General features: G+C 51.1%; 7 protein-coding genes across 7 annotated transcripts; 5 read left to right on the top strand and 2 right to left on the bottom strand.

The window, feature by feature from the left end:
• Positions 1–219: 219 nt before the first annotated feature.
• HO133_004298 (uncharacterized protein) lies at positions 220–1,327 on the top strand (the record flags this gene model as incomplete). Its single annotated transcript, XM_037295216.1, has 3 exons — positions 220–491; positions 613–783; positions 835–1,327. The coding sequence occupies 3 exons, from the start codon at positions 220–222 to the stop codon at positions 1,325–1,327; spliced, it is 936 nt and encodes a 311-aa protein (XP_037157217.1).
• Positions 1,328–1,998: 671 nt separating this feature from the next.
• HO133_004297 (uncharacterized protein) lies at positions 1,999–2,442 on the top strand (the record flags this gene model as incomplete). Its single annotated transcript, XM_037295215.1, has 2 exons — positions 1,999–2,141; positions 2,280–2,442. 2 exons carry the CDS (start codon positions 1,999–2,001, stop codon positions 2,440–2,442), a joined length of 306 nt encoding a protein of 101 aa, XP_037157216.1.
• Positions 2,443–3,196: 754 nt separating this feature from the next.
• On the top strand, positions 3,197–4,538 carry HO133_004296 (uncharacterized protein; the record flags this gene model as incomplete). The annotated part of the gene is made up of 5 exons (XM_037295214.1): positions 3,197–3,277; positions 3,347–3,390; positions 3,451–3,528; positions 3,581–3,762; positions 3,811–4,538. 5 exons carry the CDS (start codon positions 3,197–3,199, stop codon positions 4,536–4,538), a joined length of 1,113 nt encoding a protein of 370 aa, XP_037157215.1.
• A 796-nt stretch (positions 4,539–5,334) lies between these two features.
• Positions 5,335–10,304, bottom strand: HO133_004295 (uncharacterized protein; the record flags this gene model as incomplete). Its single annotated transcript, XM_037295213.1, has 2 exons — positions 5,335–5,865; positions 5,919–10,304. The coding sequence occupies 2 exons, from the start codon at positions 10,302–10,304 to the stop codon at positions 5,335–5,337; spliced, it is 4,917 nt and encodes a 1,638-aa protein (XP_037157214.1).
• A 4,102-nt stretch (positions 10,305–14,406) lies between these two features.
• Positions 14,407–15,679, top strand: HO133_004294 (uncharacterized protein; the record flags this gene model as incomplete). Its single annotated transcript, XM_037295212.1, has 6 exons — positions 14,407–14,508; positions 14,570–14,606; positions 14,665–14,732; positions 14,793–15,178; positions 15,240–15,304; positions 15,381–15,679. 6 exons carry the CDS (start codon positions 14,407–14,409, stop codon positions 15,677–15,679), a joined length of 957 nt encoding a protein of 318 aa, XP_037157213.1.
• Positions 15,680–16,244: 565 nt separating this feature from the next.
• On the top strand, positions 16,245–16,702 carry HO133_004293 (uncharacterized protein; the record flags this gene model as incomplete). Its single annotated transcript, XM_037295211.1, has 3 exons — positions 16,245–16,328; positions 16,352–16,430; positions 16,476–16,702. 3 exons carry the CDS (start codon positions 16,245–16,247, stop codon positions 16,700–16,702), a joined length of 390 nt encoding a protein of 129 aa, XP_037157212.1.
• A 1,292-nt stretch (positions 16,703–17,994) lies between these two features.
• On the bottom strand, positions 17,995–18,779 carry HO133_004292 (uncharacterized protein; the record flags this gene model as incomplete). Its single annotated transcript, XM_037295210.1, has 2 exons — positions 17,995–18,675; positions 18,729–18,779. The coding sequence occupies 2 exons, from the start codon at positions 18,777–18,779 to the stop codon at positions 17,995–17,997; spliced, it is 732 nt and encodes a 243-aa protein (XP_037157211.1).
• Between the last annotated feature and the right edge of the window lie 1,703 nt (positions 18,780–20,482).

The raw sequence follows: 20,482 nt of genomic DNA, 5'->3' as shown, positions 1-20,482 counted from the left end.
AGGGGTCTGCCGAGCGTTCCTCTTTCTTTTCCTCGGACCGATGTTTCCTAGGATATAGAGTGAGGTAAGGTAGGTACGCATGCTCGCATCTGCCACGCGGAGCATCGGCTTAGGAAGCAGTCCACGTCACTGGCTTGACGCTAAAGTAAAGAACACTAAGAACGGCAGGTTGACCTTTTGCATCATCAACGACATGCAATAATATCAATTCTTGAAGTCATGCCTCTTGTCCAGTACTCCGATAGCGAAAGCTCAAGCTCGGATAGTCCTCAGCCGGATCGGATCCACAGTAAAAGCCAAACCTCCCAAGGAATCAAAAGAAAGCATAGTCCAACTTCACATTCAGTTCTTCCATCTCTGCCGGACAGCTTCCATGACCTTTATGCTTCCACAGCCAGAGTCAGTAATCAAGACGACCCTTCCCTGCACGCTGGACGTCAGAGGGTGACGCCTCACGTTCAGGGCAATTGGCCTACTCATGTCTACGTAGAGTGTGAGTCCATCCAACAGCCTCTACGGCTTTGGCTTTGCTTGGAGCGCTGGCTCATGGTGAGGAGGGTTTCCTTCGACAGAATATTCGAGCCGTCTCAGCAATATCTTGACCGTTCTTAGCGATGCACAAAGTCTCCAAGAGCACCAAGTCCACAGTCTTCTGAAGAGTGAGCTTGGAGTAGAGCTGCCTCTCCATATCAGTCTCTCTAGGCCCATTGTACTGCTCGCACATCAACGACAGCCGTTCATTGATTCATTGACCCGTGCCATCAACAAGACAGGTTTAAGCCCGTATGTTTACATCAAAGGTAGGACTAGCCGTCTATTAACCAAATAACTCAGATTCGAGGTAGCCGTGGGAGGCTTGGAGTGGGTTGCCAACTATGAGAAGACACGCTGGTTCTTGGTGCTCAAGCTGGAGAGACCGCCTCAAAATGGTCTCAACAAGCTTCTTCACCTCTCAAATCAGACGGTCACAGATTTTGGACAGCCGCCACTCTATACAGACTCGCTGCAATCCTCCACTGATGGCCGAAGTCGGAAACGGCAAGCGGGAAATGGAAGCCGTTCAAAAGGGATCACAGGAGCCGCCGCTTCGTCTTCCATGACTCGTTCCGGACCATCAACTGATATCGATATGTCCTCGAGTTTTCATATCAGCATTGGTTGGACATTGGGTGCTCCTACCCATGGTCTTAGGGAGAGGGTGGACGCGACTGGCATTGACTTTCAAGCCATCAAAGTCGACATCAACACTGTCAAGGCTAAGATAGGAAATAGCATCACAGCCATATCCCTAGCAACGAAGATAGATACTTCCAGAAGGATGTTCTGAATCCATTAACATTGTCTCGAAAAAGGGTCAAGTATCTGTTTCATCTTCTGCAGCTCGTCCTTTGCAGAGTGCTGCGTCTTCTACGGGTATTTCTCGATGAATCTCTCTCACTTGTTGGGAGGCCATGTAAGAACATTATGTTTATGATTGATAGAGGGCTCGAGGGTTGCATTCATAACGGGATACGACGGCTTCGATGACTTGAGCAGCGGGTCGTCGACATTGACAGTCTGTGATAGCAAATACCGTACATACTTGCACTAAACGAAAACGTCTGCCATATAGTTGGCCCCTTCGATTCCTCAAGCCAGTTCTCTGCTTCCTCTACTCCACAGCAACCGCCTTGCCACTCCATTCGCCACTTCTTCCTGGCCTCTTTTGCAACCGTCCAACTTCCACACACATATACTTTTGCATCTTTTTCAGCCAGACCACGAATCTCATCTCTCTCATCCCATCCCCCTTCCCTGCTGCCCTTCCTCCAGGCGCGAACATGCCTATCGCACATCAACAGCACCCATCTGTGCCCTCAACATACAGTCGGTCCATCTTTCCATCTCTGTAATCCACGTACAGCAAAGCGGGTGTCCAGGCTCCAGAGCACATTGTGAAGTATTTCAAAGTACTCTTATCTAGCGCTAATCCTTCTCCCATTGCCAAAGTTCTTCACCATGCTTGAAACCAGCTATCAAGCGCTAGCCAGCGCAGCAAGCGGACCAACCGGCAGAGGCTGCGACTTTGTGGCCTCCGTTGAATTGGACGACTTGCGACAGGAGAGAATAAATGCAAAGCATCTCATCCTCGATGGCATAGCGTGCGCTTTGGTAGGTGCACAGCTGCCATGGAGCCGCACAGCAACGAAAGCTACTCTCGAGATGGAGGGTCTGGCAATTATTGCACAGTCTTAGGCCGGAACCAGAGACTCAATCCCATGAGCGCGACAATCCTGAAGGGCACCTCCGTCCAAGGCTTTGAGCTTGACTGACGACAACCTCAGCGGATGGCCAAGGACTTACGATGATGCGCTTTCCAATGAGGGGATCCGCAGCAAGTGGGCAATGCTGGCTGATAGCGTTCTGGACGCGGAAGGGAAGGTCAAGAAGCCCGTGGATTGACTTCAATGGGTTTTCACATAGATACAAAAATCAGAGAATATAAATGTGTATATTACAAAAGTTTTATATGATCTAAAGGTTACTTTGATACTCTAAATATTCGAAAAATCTAGAGACAAGTTATACTCGATGTTTAATTTGAATGCTTACTTTAGACGAGGGATGTCGTATTTGCTTTTCACTAGCTCACTAGTGAGACCCTGAGATCATAGGCGTCGGCAAAACGTCGGCCCAGTATTCTCGGAAGCTTCAAAACGTGAGCATTGAAACTATCTATATTTACGGTCGTACATGCCTTGACTGAAGTTTGGCCATACCCATACCCTTTTGAACATGCAGTGAGAAGGTGCTGCACTTGTCCTTCCATGTCACTTCTCCCCGTGTATCGAGAACGCGAAGACCAGGCATTTACAGTGGAAGCAGGGAGCATGAAGAAAAGTAATCTCACATTCCTCTCATCTCAAACCCTCACTCGAGTCTATCGAAGAGCCCAGTGGTCAGCTGCATGGACGTGGATATCACTGACAAGGTGATTGCTTCTAGGTACAGCTGCTGCAGAATGTGTATCGGAAGAGGCTCTCGTCCACCTCAAGTCCTACAAGTACTCGAGCGTCGATAAATCCCTCATATCTCACTACATTCTACGGCACTATGTATGTGGAGCCCATCTCCCTGCACGCCTGACGGCTTGCCAACCTGTCGTGGATAGTGGAACGCATTCGTGGAATTACTACCGTTATGGCTTGCCCCAAACATGGTCACCCTCCTAGGATTCTTTTTCATTCTTACCAATGTCATATGTTTAGAGATCTGGATGCCGGATCTAGTAGGACCGGTGAGCAACAATATCTGCATCAGCTCTTCCTTGGCGGTCTGTGTACTTGGGTTGCTGAACAAGCCCTAGGGTCCTTCATGGCTGTATTATAGCTTTGCCGTTGGATTATGGATGTGAGCAGCGATAGTTAAAAAGCGTTTGAGCGGGAGTGCTGATACGTCCTTGTGTCCTAGGTATTCAACAATGGACAATGTCGACGGAAAGCAAGCGCGGCGTACAGGACAGTCTAGTGGATTAGGGGAGCTATTCGAGTACGTTGGGACCTTTTGAGATACGATGGATGTGATGCTAACCATCGGCAAGTCATGGCATCGACTCTCTGAACTGTACGCTGGCAAGTTTGTGCGAAACAGCTGCTTTGGCTTTGGGACCTACTCCCAAGGGAGTCTTCACTGCTCTGATACCATGTTTGCCTATGTTCTTCTCCACATGGGAGACATACCACACTCACACGTTGTACTTGGGGTATTTCAACGGTCCTACAGGTACGGCGGCTTGTTCACGCCTTCGAATTTTCTGCTAATTTGATCCAGAGGGACTCATACTCGCCTGTACTTTCATGATATTGTCGGGCTACTACGGACCCCAAATGTGGCATCACCCTATCTCAGACCTAGTGGGCCACTCTGAGATTATTGGGCACAACTCTGTCATCGATCTCTGGATCCCAATCATATTTGGCACCTTCTTGGTCGCCCACCTGCCGGCTTGCGTTTACAATGTCATCAAGGCTCGTCGTGAGCAGGGTCTTCCTGTCGCTCCTGTATTCTTGGAGTGGACGCCAATCGCTGTCTACACAGCTTCCATCTGCGCTTGGCTCTACTCACCCTACTCAACTTTGATGCGTGAGAACAGGCTGGTACTGTTCTGTTTGACCATGTCGTTCGTTTTCGGACGCATGACAACAAAGATAATCCTAGCCCATCTAACACGGCAGCCGTTTCCTTACTGGACCGTGATGCTGATCCCTCTAATCGGTGGCGCCATATTGGGTAACCTTCCAAGAGTTGGTCTATCGCCAGTCACTGCAGAAGTAGAACTCTGGTATCTACGAGCGTATTTCGTGTTCGCTACAGTAGTCTACTTCCGTTGGGCGCTCTTGGTCATCAATAGCATCTGTGCCTATTTAGGCATCAACTGTCTGACAATCACCCCAAAGCCTGCTCCGGGTCAAGATACGGTGGGTGAGAGGAGTGTGTCCAATGGCTATGCACCAGAGAAGCATGTGCCAAATGGGAGAGCTGTACAAAAGGGTGACTAGAAGGCGGTATGGCGGCAGGCAGATCGAACCAGGTCTCAGTATATGCATTCGACTGCACACGCAGCTCGCCGAATGATGCTCCAATGAGCTAGGAAGAGCTCCCGTGATGGTCAGAGAAACCAGGGTCTGAATGTAATGCGAGAGAGTTTCTCTTGCGCTTCAGGGCATCAAGGAGTTGTTTTCGAAGTTAGCGTGCATTGAATCATGAGGGATGGTGATATGTCAGTTTAGAAGAAAGCAACATACTAGCAGAACATCTTATTCACAGAGCAAACCGCACAAGATGAATTATAATCAGAGGAAATACTCAACGTTGACGTCGACGTGACGACTTGCGCTTTCCTTTCCGTGACCGTTCCCTCCCTCCGCCTTTTTCCCAACGATCCCTTCCAAGCCCATCCATCCATCACATGTTCCCACATCCCAGCCGTTGCCATCCCCACTGCCGCAACCTCGAGTTTCGACACTGTGGCCTCCTCTTCGCAAACCCAAGTTGCAGTAAATGATCACTACTTTACGGAGCGTTTGGCAACCGATGTGGGCGCGACATGAGTCGCGTCGAACCGAGGTCACATTGAGGGCGGGGCCATGTTCTGGAATCGAGGATGAGATTGGTATTACATAGGTATGGTACTAAGCAGGTACATGCTAAAATTCAAAGAACTGGACGACCTTTTTGTTTGAGAACCCCCTGTCCCCCCCCCTGCCAAGGGGGGGCATGCCGTGATTGTGTACAAGCAAGCAAGCAAGCAGTCTTGACCAACAGATAGATGCACGAGACCTAGCCGCTCTTCAACTACTTCTTCTTCCCGCCGCCGAGACCCAGCGACTTGCCTATGCTACCGAGGCCCAGTCCGCCGAGCAGCTTGTCGATGCCCAAGCCGCCGAGCAGGCCGTTGACGATACCACCGAGACCGAGACCGTTGAGCAGCTTGCCGACCAGACCGAGGACGCCGGTGAGCAGCAGTCCGACGGCGGCGATGATCTGGAACAGAGGCTCTGTGAGCAGGCCCCATAGAGGGTTGAGCTCCTTCTTGGCGTGGGGCATGTCGTTCAGCTTCTTCTTTGCGTTCTCGATTGTCTGTACGATGGTGGATGTGAGCTCCTTGAGCGAGTTGGCGAGGGCATTCTCTTGAGGCGTGGCTTCGCCGGCGGCAGCTCGCGCCTTTGCGGTGGCAGCAATGTGTCCGTCTGGGTCGAGTCCTCGGATGGCACCGTTGCATTCTTGCAGAATGCGGTTGCCTTCCTCGATCATGGGCTTGACGTCTTTGACGAGCTCTTCTTCGTCAAGCTCCTCCTTTGGCGTACGGTCTGCTTTGTCCATGCGCTGTGGGCTTGTTAGCTGGCAGTCAGAATGGGATAGGACGCGGAGAAGCTTACATCGGTGATGTTCTTGCAGACTGGCTGCATCTTTTCAATGGTCTGTTGCACAATGTTGTTCATCTTCTTCGCGATCTCCGCATCTTCTGCCTTCTGGAGCTCCTCTTCCGTTGGGCCCACGTCCTCGTCCTCTGGGAGGTTTTCCATGAGTGTACATTCGCCGATCTTGTTGCCATCATTGTCCACGACATAGCCGTTGTCATCGACCTCGCAGCCAACGAGGGTAGGCAGGTGGCCATCAGTAACCATTCCGAGCAATTCACCGTTCTCGTCGCGAACCTCGCCTTTGCTGTTGACCACGTGGCCCGACATAGGATTGACGCGTCTCTCCTTCTCTTCGGGCTTCCATCGGATGGCCTTGCCAATGCTATTACCGGCTTTGTCAAGGATCTCTCCATCCTCGTCAACCTTGCGGCCTCTAAGCTTCTCAGCGTTTGGCATGGATTCTTCATCAAGCTTGCCAACAATCTGGCCTGCGCCATCTGTCACCATACCTTCATCGGCCACAACGAGGTTCTCGAAGCCAGCGAATGCACCTTCCGGTGCTTGCGTTCGACCTCCTGGAAGGAGTTCTGCCTGGCCAATGACTTTGCCGTTGTCGTTCCAGATTTGACCTTGACCATCGACCTTCTTTCCAGCCAGTTCCTCCGGGTCACCCTCGGCAATACGGCCAAAGATTGTGCCATGCTCATCAACGACGTTACCAGCTTTGTTGACGACCTTTCCTTCCAAGGAAGACAGATCGACAACCTCTTCTTCAGGCTCCTCGTAGGGCTCGGCGTGACCTTTGACATTACCAAATCTGTCAATGATATCTCCATCTTCATCAACAGCACGGCCAATAAGTCGCTTCGCATCGCCCTCGACAACAACTCCCACTCGGTTTCCATCTTCATCTTCAACCATGCCGTCTTTGACAACAATACAGCCTTCGAGACCGGCGAAAGGACCTTCAGGTTTAGACTCGCGCTCATTGTCAGGGATAAGCTCGCAACGTCCAATGACCTTGCCGGAATCGTTCCAGAGCTGGCCCTCCTCGTCGCATTTTTTGCCGGCAAGCTCCTTTGCGTTGCCTTCCACGAGACGAGCGATTGGGACGCCTTCAGGACCGATGACATTGCCTTGCTTGTTAACTGCAAGGCCCTTGAGAATTGACAGATCCATTTTGACCTCCTCCTCCTCTTCAGGCTCCTCGTAGCGTTCAGCGTGACCGACAACATTGCCACGGTTGTCGATGACGTCTCCGTCTTCGTCCACTGCCCTACCAACCAATTTCTTGGGATCGCCTTCAGTTAGGATACCCACCTTGTTTTGGTTCTCGTCCTCGACCCATCCGTCAGCAACAACGACAAGACCTTCAAGACCTGCAAATGGCGATTCTTCTTCGTGCTCCTCAATAGGAAGTGTGACGGCTCTCCCAATGACCTTTCCTTTGCCATCCCAGAACTGACCTTCAGCATCGAGTTCGGCCTTCATCTTGTTAAGCTTCTTAACGTCTCCTTCAACAAGTTCACCGACGACGTCGCCATCGTCATTGACAATCTTGCCAGCCTTGTTACATTTCATGCCCTCCATGGAAGAGAGTGGAGGAAGTTCTGGACCAGTCTCTTCCGCCTCCTCTTCTGCAGCAGGAGCACCGGCCAATTCGACTTTACCGATGACATTGCCTTCGGCATCAAGGACCTCACCCTGCGGGTTGATCTTCTTGCCTTTGCAGGCCTCGAGGTCGCCCTCAACCAGCTTAGCAAGTGTCTCGCCGTCTTCGTTGATTACGTCTCCGTTCTTGTTGACCTTGTACCCCTCTAGCACTGAGAAGTCTGGTCCCGCCTCTTCGGGCTGCACGGCGTCGGGGAATGCTTCCGGGATCAATTCGACCTTGCCGATAACATTACCCTCAGCATCAATGACCTCACCTCCGGCGTTGATCTTCTTGCCCTTGCAAGCCTCAAGGTCACCTTCAACCAGCTTGGCGATGGCGTCGCCGTCCTCGTTGACGACCTCTCCCTTCTTGTTGACCTTGAGTCCTTCCAGAATATCCATGCCTGGAAGCTGAGGAGCCTCTACCGCAGCCTCCTCGCCCTCCTCTCCAGCGCCCTCCTCTCCAGCGCCCTCCTCTTCAGCGCCCTCTTCCTCGCCCTCTGCGGGAACATCTGGGAACGCCTCTGGGATGAGCTCCACCTTACCAATGACATTGCCTTCTTTGTCGAGTACTTCGCCGTTAGCATTGATCTTCTTTCCGGCAAGCTCGGTTATCTCGCCCTCAGAGACACGAGCAATGGGCTCTCCGTCTTCATTCAGGACTTCTCCCTTCTTGTTGACTTTCAAGCCTTCCAAAATGTCGAGTCCAGGCAATTGTGGGACCTCAGCTTCCTGTTCAGCCTCTTCCGCAGCCTGTTCAGCCGCCTCCAATTTTTCCACCAATTCGGGGTGGAGTTCCTTCATGGCAGCGTCGGCGGCTTCTCCAGGGACAACTTCGACTTTACCAACAACCTCACCATCTTTATCGAGAATCTCGCCCTCCTCGTTGGGAATCTTGCCTGCGCATTTCTTGGGATCAGAGTCTTCGGTAAGTTGGCCAATGACCTCTCCCTCTTCGTCAAGAATCTTGCCCTTCTTGTTGACTTTCTTGCCTTGTAGGATAGAGAGGTCTGGTGTGAGTCCCGAAGCGATCTCGGCGATGTTGGCAGCATGGTCAAAGTCGGCGGCGTCCTCGGGGACCTCGGGGACCTCTTCGCCAACTTCCTCGCCAACTTCCTCGCCAACTTCCTCGCCAACTTCCTCGCCAGCTTCGTTCAACTTGTCGGCGGCCTCTCCTGGCACGACCTCAGCTCTGCCGATGACATCTCCATCTTCGTCGACGATCTCTCCGTTCTCGTTCAGCGTCATACCGACAAGATCCTCTGGATTACCTTCGGTGATTTTGCCCAGTGGTGTTCCGTCCGGTCCCAAGATTTCTCCACCTTCGCCAACCTCAAGACCATCGAGCACATTGACGTCAGGAAGATCGCCCTTCGCTTTGTCGGCCAGCTCTTGTGCTTTTTCGGGGAGAACAGTGGCGCGGCCAATGACATCTCCGTCTTCGTCGAGAATTTCTCCGTCATCAGCAATAGTCTTTCCAACGAGGTCCTCCGGGTCTCCTTCTTCGATCTTCCCTACTGCTTCGCCGTCGGCACCAAGGATTTCTCCACCCTCGCCGACTTCGAGACCCTTGAGCACCGAAAGATCCACTGGAAGTTCGTCGGCGACACCTTCAGCAGCATCCTCGACCCCGTCAACTTCTGGAGCCTCGACACCTTCACCGGCTTCGTCAACTGCATCCTCGGCCCCTTCAGCAGTTTCGCCAGCGGTCTCCTCGGCACCTTCAGCAGTCTCACCAGCTTTCTCTTGAGCGCCTTCAGCAGTCTCACCGGCGGTCTCCTCGGCACCTTCAGCTGTCTCACCAGCTTTCTCTTGGGCGCCTTCAGCAGTCTCACCGGCGGTCTCCTCGGCACCTTCAGCAGTCTCACCGACTTTGTCTTGAGCGCCATCAGCAGTCTCGCCAGCCTTCTCTTCAACGTCTTCAGCTGTGTCTTGGGCCTTTTCAGTAGCGCCGTCCGCACCTTCTTTAGCTTTGCCTGCAAGTCCACCAGCTGCGCCGGTGACACCTTCTGCAGACTCGTCAGCCGTATCTTCAGCTTGGTCCGTATCCGGTACGTCTGTGTCTTCCGCTGTGTCTTCGGCAGTTTCGTTGGCACCCCCAACGGCGTCCTCGGCATCATCATCAGCGGTAGAGACAGCCGAGCTCGCTTCCTCGCCGGTTTCATTGCCGGTTTGACTGACTTTGCCCATGGGAGTATCGGTCTCTTCGTTGTCGGCTTCATCGGCAGGGTCGTTGTCCTTCAAGTCGATGCCCTTGTCTTCAGTCGTGTCTTCGACATCCTTTTTGGTGTCATCGACAGGTTTTTGAGCTTGAGCTTGAGCTGGAGCTTTCGGCGCCTGCGGTGCGGCACCCTTCGCCGTCTGACCAGCTTGGCCAGGCTTCGTCCTCGGTGGGAGTTTGGGAGACTGCTTGGAAGGGTTGGCGCCTTGAGCTTTCTTGACAGCGCTCTTAGGAGTGTTGTTCGCCTGTTTTGCGGCACCTTGAGGTGAGTCGGTGGCGCTTTGTGACTGACCGAGCTTGGACGATGCCGGATTGTTCCTTGATTTTGTTGGCGTTGATGGTGTTTGGCCAGGAGGTGTCTTGCCGGCCGCTGGTGAGGGAGCCATACTCTTGGACGTTCGCGCGGTTTGAGGAGAGGGAGTTTTTGAGGTGGATTTCGAGCTCTCTGATGGAGAGTTACGATCAGGAGTTGGAGGAAAGGAGTAGTATGCGTAAGAAGCAGAAGACTTGGAACGCTCGCTTGTCATAAACGGTAAGGTATGATCAAGCAAGAGGGATATGAAGGTTGGGGGGGGTGAGAATGAATTATTTTTTGGGTATAGATTATTTACGTGACGAAAAGGAGGCTGGGGGGACTTTAAACACGCTTTATCTCGCTAAGCGTGTGAAGGAGCCTTAGTTTTCTACGTCATGTTACCAGCAGCAACAGACATTCTACAGGGCAGTTGGAACCCGAGCGCCTCAAATTGTGGCTTCAAAAGCAGGGAAAGGAAAATAAAGTACCTTAGGGCGGCACCAGCGGGGCTGGGAAGTTGAAGGCGGAAAAGCATTTCTTGCGTCAGTAACCTTAAGGTACGTCCATATTAACCAATAGGAGCAATGAAAAGAAAGTGGCTGGAGTATGGACATGATGGAGATGGACTTTCCGATCGTCGATCTAGAGCGCACTTGAGCCTCTTCCCGTATAGCGGACAGCCTGAATGGGGATAGCTGCAGCCGCTTGTACGAAATGATCACTAGCAGCCTCTCAGGACAAGGTTTCGGAGGGAGGAGAGGAAGGGAGATGATTGGTCTGCCGATCTTCCCAACCGCTGCTGTCACGCCTGGCCTTTGCGGAGAAAGGCAGCCGACTTTCAGGAGATGCGAAGGAGAATTCTATACTGATGCATACTGGGCCAGAATGCACCACTGGCGTTCCTCTCCGGAGATAAATTGATGGAGGCTTCCATTTGGCTTCTGGCAGAGTCACGTTGTCGCGAAATTGGACTTGGAAAGCCTGTTTTTCCTTTTCATTTTTGGCGCTTCGTCAAAATATGTGGAAATTGGCCCACGTGAAGTTCCGGCAGGTTTCAGTGTTGAGCCACAGGGGTCTCCCGGGGAAGGTGGCGAAGTGGCTAGGGCCCACTGGGCCATAGCAATTGGCCAGCACCCATCGAAAACGTTCAAATGGTAACAATCTCACAGCGTCTGCGCGAACCACGAGATCATTTGACCACGTTGGATGGTGTAGGATCCACCTTGGAATATCTCGAGGCGTTTGAGAGTACGAAATGATGCCACTATGTCTATGCTCCCGACGCTCTTCACATCGCACAGTCTGCGTATCTGCAGCACCTTCCACAGAGGTGTCGGGCATGTCGGACAGAAAGTGCATACGCAGATCGGGTCGTGGGATTTGCCAGATGCGCCCGAAAGCATGAAAATAAAATATGGGGAGTAATGCTGGGGTAAAGGCAGGTAAGTCTTGCATAGCTCCTCTTCTACATTATATCGTAATCTGTGTGTTTATTCATAGTACGAATATGCGCCTAGATATGTTTCGTCATTCCAAGGTGGAAAAGCGCGGAGCCTCAAAACCTTCAGAAGCGTAGTTCTCCGAGGAGCTCTTCATCTTTCAATTTATCTCTGTGCGTGTTTCGATATCTTGTCTCCTTCCATCAGTCTCTTTCCAAGAATCGACTCACAGACTGTATTCGAGACCTGATGATTTCCTAACTCGAATGCAAAAGTAAGCTTAAAGTCTCCTCCATGTCACGTGGCTTGTTCGTCGCTCGAACTTTCGTTGCAGATCATCTCATCCAAATCTCTCCTTTATCCCGTTGAACCTGTGGAGTTTTTGCTCCTCCTTCACCTGTCTCGCCTTCCTCTCCCTCAACGCATGGTTTCTGGCATATGTCGTCTTTCCATTGTTTGCTTATATATCGTCCCTTACAAACGTGGTAGATATCATATTGTTTTATTTGACACTTGGTTTGCTCATGTACTTCTTGCTCCGCTGGCGTTATCGCCGCTGTTGAGGGTGTTCACAATGCTAGGCGGCCTTCTCATGGCTTTGTATCTCTGGTCTAATTCGGGTCAATTTCTGCCCCCTCTGTGCACGTGTTCGATGTGGGTAAGGAAGCAGGATCGGTGCCGAGAGAGATGCTTAGGCGTCGTTGTGGTCTCGGGAAAGGAAGACGCAGCGTGATTTGGGTCAGATGGTGCTGACGATGCTGCTGTCACTGATCTTTGGCAAACAAAGTCGAATAGTAGCATCGAGTGGTAGAGCTCCGGCAACTCTCACCCAGAGAGCTCCTATGATCGAGTAATATCGGACGTGCCCTCTCGCAGTGTTTTGCTCCTTTGACGACCACGTCGCCGTTCCATCTCTCTTTGTCTTTGCGAATAGAGGGACGGCTCGATGGCGACGCGTCGAGTGCATGTGCGGACTGTGACACCATGGTTCCGAGTATGATGATTACGGCACGCATGCTTCACGCTGTCGCTCAGGCATGACCATCTACGTGTGAGGCCAACGGCCAACGAGTATAGTCGATGTTTGCACAAGACATCAAAGGGCTGTTCGGTACGGCGCAGATGTCGAGCTAGATACTGGCTAGATCATTCTCAAGAGACTTCGATAGTACCTCCATCCATCCATGCTGAGCAACCGAAAATGCCTCAAACCCTGCCACTTATGTTTTCGGCTAGGGCCCCGGCCAGTTGCACCGTAGACCGTTGCCCGGTCGCCACGACCTATCCCCAGCTGGCCAAAACCGGCGCTGTCAAACATCTACGATAACCTAGACCGTTGAAAGTGCCAAATCCCCGCATCCGATCTCTGTGCCCTTTGGGGCCGTCCGCTGGTATCGAGGTCAAAGCTCAGCCGCTAGATGCAGCTAGGAGGCAGGTCGAAGACCGCTAGAAGGCACCTCGAATGGACCGACCTTCTAGGCGAATTCCTCATCGGGACATTTGTAACACAATGGGCTCGCTCTGCGAAGGGTGCCCCTGCATCTCGGCGCTTTTTGGTGTCACTCGCAGGTCGACTACCTTAGTAAATGGCTATGGAGAAAATAAAAAGCACCGCAACACCAGTGTACCAGCGCCATTAGGAATCGAACCTAATACGAACTAAATATCTCCGCCAAACATATGGCTTCGTTCAACGGTGGATTTACGGTTCTTATACGGTTTCTTCAAATAGATGTATTTCTGAGAGTCCTCCGCCTTTAGGCGATGACAGTTTTTTATACATTTCTGGAAAGTTACGGTTGATATTTTTTAATACGTCTTTGAAACTTGATCGAATCGTGAATTATTATCTGTAATTTTCAATTAGCGTGAAACACAGATCCGAGAGGGTTTAATAATATATCCGGCCGACATATTATAATCAATACCCTAAGAAGTCAGCCTCCACATTCTACGGTCTAAGTACCGTCGATATTTATCCCGACGAGAAAATCTCCTAAATCGATTATTTTTGAAAGTTAGATTTTTAAGGGCGTTGATAAATTTCTCTAGACAGTACTTTCGAAGACTTAGCTTGGCAAGCTTGGCAAGCTTAATAGTTTCATAACGGTTCCTTATACGAAACGGTAGCGAGAATATAATCGTTCTTTCTATAAAAACGTGTATACGTGAAAACCAGTCTACTCTCGTTTCACGAAAAGTATTACTAGAATTAAATCACGTATTTAATGATTTTTAGCATCACGGTAATATTATAAAGCAGCCGCCAAAAGGCGGTAATTTAAACTATTTGATATAGGTACGGTTACTGCAACTTATAGCCCTCGGCTAAGGTAGGATAGGTACGGTAGACACGGAATCGGGAAAGCCCCATCTTTGCGCAAAGCATCGCGCACGAATCAAGACCGAGGAGTCGTGGACGGCAGAACGCGCCGTCCTGCAGATGCAGGTTTCGTTAATTTCCCCGGGCATGGACCTTACCCCACAAAATAGATCAGGCGGGCCACATGCTTCGTTCGCTGGCCTTTGGCTCTGGACAACGCGTGGCGCTGGCACTTGCTTGACACACTTGAATTATGGGCATTCCACTAGGGAGAAGGAGCGTTGCTCACGGGAGATTTAACAACGAGATCGACTTGCGCGCGAGTGCTTTGAGGTTTCTGGGCGTTTGCTCTTAAGTCGAGGCGGGCTTCCTCCGTTATGCCCTTTCCCTCCCCTGGTTGTCTGCCATCTTTGTTCCCCACGAGGCAGCTCGTTGCATCGAGAGAATTTGATCGCGAGTGAGACTGATTGATCCCGCAACGATCTGCTGATACGACTCTGGCTATGGATTCCGGGATTCCTCTTCAGCGCACTGCCGACAGGGATAGCGATCTCTTTGCAACCGGCGTCATCATGGCCGTACTGGCTACCACGGCCGTTGGTCTCCGTATGGGGTGCAAACGGCATCTGAGATATCCAGTATCAGGGGATGATTATCTGATCTTTTTGTCTCTTGTGCGTTCATGCCAGCAAAAAGCTACCCGTTGTTTGGCACAATTGCTGATCTTGCGCCCAGATCCTGGCATTAGGCCTCTGTGCAATGTTGATTCTCTGTCAGTCTCACCTAATGGCGATCGCATAATTACGCTGAGCTGACCACTCCGCGTAAAGGCGCACATTTTGGATCCGGTAGACACATAGATGAGCTGGACATTGACACCATAACCAAATTTCTGAAAGTACGAAAGGTGCTCTAATCGATTGGGATGATTTTCGCTGACGGAGCTGTGTCTCCAAAGGTCCAATGGGCATTCGAATTCGTCTACTCCATCACTATCACAACCGTCAAGCTTTCAGTCCTCCTGTTCTATCACCGCATGTTCCCAAACTCAGCCACCACCCTCAAATTCAAAATCGGCCTCTATGGCCTCGCCGCTGTGAGCGTCGTCTTGGGGCTCGGCACCTTCATCGCTGTCGTTTTCGAGTGCGATCTGACCACCCTATATTGGGACCGGACGAGCTATGGCCTGTGTATCAACATGAAAGCTTTCTTGCTGTCCATGGCTATACTGAACCTCTTCACGGATGTTTTGATCTTGATATTGCCGATATCTGTGGTATGGGAGCTCCAGATTAAGAAGTCACAGAAGGTTGCTATATCGGGAATGTTCCTTTTGGGAGGCTTGTACGTGGTCGCTCTTCCTACCAACTTGGACAAGACTAACCGTTCATCTGCGCGCTTGTAGCGTCTGTTTATCAAGTATCGTCCGCACCTGCTTTGTGGGAAAAGTCGACATCGATGATCCAACATGTATGTTCCATATCCCATCAGGTCTTCATTTCCCAGATCATTCCCCTCTCTCTCTGACCAGCGTTTCGAACCACAGGGACTGCCGTCGACGCAGACATTTGGTCCACAGTCGAGCCAAGTATCGGCATCGTTAGCGCCTGCCTCCCGATGATGGGGCCACTGTTGAAGGGTATCGTCCCGTCCCGGCTCCGAAACGTGAAGAGTCCGTTCAGGCCCATCTCATCGTTTGGAAGTTCTGTTGGTCGCCAGAAAGAGAAGAATAAAGGCATACGACTGGTTGAGGACCGTGGTGGGAAGTTCGATAGATTAGATGACTCGGCCTCCGCAAGTAAAGGCAGTGTTTCGGTGGATGTGTATCCGTTTGATGTTGTCTGATATGAATGATGCTGGCTGGGAGATGGTCTTGGGCCGGATGCCTGGGCTGTTATTAAGGGTGCTGGGTGTTCTTCTTGTCTGTCTGGAGAATAGGCGGGGTTGATGTGTTGATGGTAACATGTAGGATTCGATTCTTGATGATAGCTAGGGAATATTGATGCGTCTAGAAATTATAGGCGCCGCTGCATAGATATCAAGATTACTATACTTTAGGCTGTAGGACATTGTGGGGTAAAATTTGCAAGTGAACTTGCGTATGATGCATATGCACGTTCATGCAGTCCAGTCACACAACCCTACCAGGTACAAAGGTCTTTTCTGTAGGACTTGCTACCAACAGCCAATGACCGCGTACACGTCTTCCGCATACACGCCTCCAGTGACCAAAGCCATATTCAACCTTCCTAGAGGCCGCAGTCGTCTCGAGGATCACGCAGAACTACTCGCAGGGCAGCCAGAGGATCAAGAGGACCGACCGTGCACCCCCTGAGCAGACCAGCGACCGCAACCGCGAAATCCTCCCGTGACCAATTGATCAAGATGAAGAATGAGGACGATCATCGCGATGGTTTCCGAGTTGGACCTGAAGCATCTGTCGAAAGTCGACCTGGAGGAGAAGTTGGATAACGTCACTACTCAGGTCCTGAAGGTGTCTCAACTAAAACACCCGAGTATAAGATCACCAACGGTATTGTGAAGGACGAGGGATCTGTGGCGCAGTTTCGTGGGGATCTACCAATGCCTACGCACGGTGGGACACGGGCTAAGTGATGGATCGTTCTGGATAGATGGACAGCCGCAATGATCGTCAGCGACGTGGAAGGCTTTCGGAAGAGCCATGTTGCCTATTTCGGCGCCGCCAAGGACACGCGGGATGGATCTTTCGTCGCCGACACAGAAAACAACCTCGACATCGGTATCAAACAACCCGGCGCCTTTCGGCACTCTTCTTTCCTCCGCGGCTCCCGAATCTCCGCCGCGGGATTGATAACGGTCAAAGATGGCCAGTTGCGCATTCTGTAGCCGAGGTTGGGCCATTATAGGACGCCGAGTCATAATTTGAGAAATTTTATCATGAGCTTGCAGGGGAGAGGGGTGGATATGTCGATGACCTGTTGGTCGGAGTTATGCGGCTATGGTAGGGATTGAGACGTATATGAAGACGAAGGGTAGGCTAAAAGGACTTAAGAAAGGGTTCAGGGGGTTGAGTTTTACGAAGGATGGGGGAGAGAAGAGAGAGAAGAGGGGGTAGGGTTGGTGGGGACGGTGAATGAGTAGTGAGGATGAGCTATGAGATATGAGAGACCGATAACGACTGACGAAAGCGAATGGCTCGGATATGCTATTAGTCACGGAAAGTGCTGACATTCCTCGCAGCGATTGCCAAGTGGTATTCTGCGATGTCGTGGTAGCTTTTGAAGCGGACTGCGTCGCCTCGTTATGCTAAACCCTGCCAACTCTATAAAGCAAAGTCGTGTCTTGCGAAAGTCGCCATCGTGCTCGGTCGCGATAGTCATCTAATCTTTTCTGCGTGAAAAGGATCTTCTACAGCAGACGTCGAGACCAACAATCGATACCAAGTTTCGCCGTCCCTCAGACATCGAGCGCCCATCATAGCAGTATCCAAAGATGGTGACCTGAGGAGAAGTTCATATCAGCACAAGAGCCATTTTCAATGGTTTGTTAACAGCAAGCAGGGGTTTCAAATGTGCTTCTTAATCAGACATCCAAGGAAGGCTCCTTGATAGCGCCCATGATACCGGCGGCACCATTTGGGTCAGCGCCGCCAGTTCGCGTAGAAACTGCGAATGACAGTGGTGTTTCATCATTCAGAAGGTTGGCGCGGGAGGAAGACGGCGAGGAAGTAGAAGGCTCACATTTGCATTTACAGAGGGAAAGTGCAGTAGACTGCGATTGTACCTCCCTCGGCTAAGTCACGTCTAGACAAGCACTATGAAGATGGGGATAAAGTCTGTATAAAATAACATTAGCAGGGCACAGCGAAATATAGACTTGTGCGGTGAAAGTAGCGATAGGCTATGTCAGAGAGAAGATTATGGTTCGCCATGATCCACTCGCTCCTCCCATTCATTGCTTTGAGCCGAAGCCAAGACGCATGTATGGATTTGCAGGAGTTTGCAGATTGTCCGACTAAGGATGACGATATTGGTGTTTCATCATGGAATGCAAGAGGCTCGACGGAGAGAAGAAAGAGGAGGGAACTTGCCTTGAGAGACTGAAAAGTGGAGCTAGACGTTTCGGCCTAGATTCGTAATGCCTTCAAATGCTCTCACTGGATGAGCCGCGGGCGGTTTTCAAGTCGCCTCAATGATCGGCCACCAGATTTTCCTCCCCTCGCTTGGACGTGCTTGGCTTTCACGACCCTGTTCTGCGACCTTTGTGGCCGCAAATCCATTTGGTTTGGCTTCTTCGGTGACAGCAGGCTCGTCGCCGTAGTCTAAAACTTGGTCTTCTGCAGCGGCCGAGTCGAGCTCTCTCACGAACCCTCTAGCGCTCCGAGACGCATATTTCCTGCCGTGCACGTAGCCGGTATCTGTATCTCCTCGTTTCCGCTTCTTCCTCGCATGCGTAGCTTCGACGTGTTGGGGGGTAGTTTCCGGAACCGTAGCAAAGACCTCTTGTGCTTCCCCATCAAACTGCCCCTCTCCATCCTCATTAAATAACGCGGTGGCTTCGACAGCGTCTTCTGGCTGAGAAACCATAGTCTCATCCTGATCGCCACCTTCTGCTTCCAGGTTTTCCTTGCGCACCTGTCTTTCTCGCAGTATAGAGTAAATCTCGCTATGTCTGAACATAGCGATTTGGTCGTCCGTTAGGGTCCTTTTGGCGCCATCAGGATAGTATCCAAGATCGTCGTCATTTTCATCGAAGGCTTGTTTGTAGGCATCGCTACTATGAATTTCCGGCTCTGTATGAAGCAGTGGGGCAGGAGCAGCAGAGCCGAAGACACGGGCATGAAACGCAGATAGGTCTTCCTGTGTCACCGCAAATTAGCAGGGTCATTTCTTTGAGAAGAAGATAGGCAAACCTGTGTCACGGTAGGAAGTTGAAGCAGAGGATACAATGAAGGCACCGCCATGGGCTCTAGCTCGAGCTCGGACCTACCTCAATGATCCAGGGTTTTGAAGAAAGATGTAGAGCTCACTCGCTCAAGAAATATTGCGGAACGCTGCCGCACACCGCACTAATCAAATGACTTGACTTCAGGTTGACTTGGTGACTTTAGTTTCTCTTCCTTTACTTGACTGGTGACTATCCGTGATTTCGCTACTTGAATTTATGAGCCTTGACTCTAGATGATCACGTAGACTACGGATCAATGGGCTGTGAGAAGGAACAGAATGGCCTCACAGTCGCGTCCTCAACGTACCCTTGCCCTCAAGTTCACTACCGTCTTGAGACGCACATTGCCGAGTATGACGCAGATCGAGACCAAAGCTGCCTTTCTAAATCCCCGACACTGCTTACAATCGTGCTGTTTGCTGGGGTTCGCTTTAGGCACACATTATCTCCTTCACTCTTCTCCTTGTTGAGGTGCATAATCTTCTTCAATCATTCTCCTTCGCTCGTGTCTGTACTGGCAGCGCGTTCCGCTTCGTAACGGTACGCATCTTGGGTCATATCATGTCGGGATTCTCATGAGATGCGATGTTAAATTGTGTCACTGTCGAGTGATTTGCGGAATATACTTTGCAATTGTTCATCTGTGCGCGCCAGTTGAGTATTTTTGTACTCAACAAGTCTATCCATGAGCCTCGAATAAAAGATTCATCTGCTCTCGATCTCTCTGTTCACCTCTTGTATTCTGCCCTTTACACATCTGACTGGGACAGGGCTGATATACAAACTCGAAAGCAACGTAAATACCGATGATTATCAATACGCCGAGGTCAAACAACATCGCACAAGACTGTCATGTCTGTCTTCAACGTCCATTCTTTGGTTTTGGTTTCCTACCTCATCGGATGTAGTTAAGATTAATCCGTTACAAAATGCCCCGGATCGTCCACCACCCGCAAAGTCGCCCACACCAAATTCGCTCCCTGAGCACTCGCATAAACCGCCTCCCACAACCCTGCACAACTCGCCGGCGAACTATAGAACCCCTCATACAGACTCACATACATCCCTCCCATGTGAATCCCTTGCAGCATTTCCATAGCGAAACTGGCGACAAAGGACCAGGGGATGGTTGTGAGTGGAGAGTACATGTGCAGTTGCAGGCGGCCGTAGTTGACGGTTATGGATTGGCGATATGGTTGATTGACCCAGGAAGTTGAAGCACTCGCGTGCAGGTGGGAGTACAAGGCTGTGAGGGCTGTGGCGCCTGCTTGTATGGGGAGGATTTTCGTGAGGCGGGTGAGGCGGAGGCAGATGAGGGGACTCTGATGGCTGCTGGAGGCTTCGGTTCCGCGGTCGTGAAGGGGTGCGGGTGCTTGCGAGCGATGTACGATTGGGCTGAGGTTCATAGCGAGACCTGCCGATTGACCGTGGGCCGAGCTCAGAGCCAGAGCAGATAGGCAGGGTATCGATAGAAGTATGAGTGGGAGGCGAGAACTCTTGAGTGTACCCATCTTGCAGCTTGAAAAGGTCTTGAAGGTTCCTTGATGCTTCGTCTGAATGAAAAAAGGCGCCTATCGGCTTTGGGACGCCCCTGAGAGGGTCGCTGTTACATAAGTTACAACGCGTCTTACATAGAAGCCAGTGTAAGACAATCTTTAAGCGCTCGCTTCAAGCAGCATCTAATACATAAATTTGGGTATCGCATCTCAATCGCATCTT

This window comes from Letharia lupina (genome assembly GCF_014066315.1).
Source record: "Letharia lupina isolate WasteWater1 chromosome Unknown contig_2, whole genome shotgun sequence".
Lineage (NCBI taxonomy): Eukaryota > Fungi > Ascomycota > Lecanoromycetes > Lecanorales > Parmeliaceae > Letharia > Letharia lupina.
The sequence above is the reverse complement of the archived record's forward strand: the minus strand, read 5'-3'. Positions and strand labels throughout refer to the sequence as shown.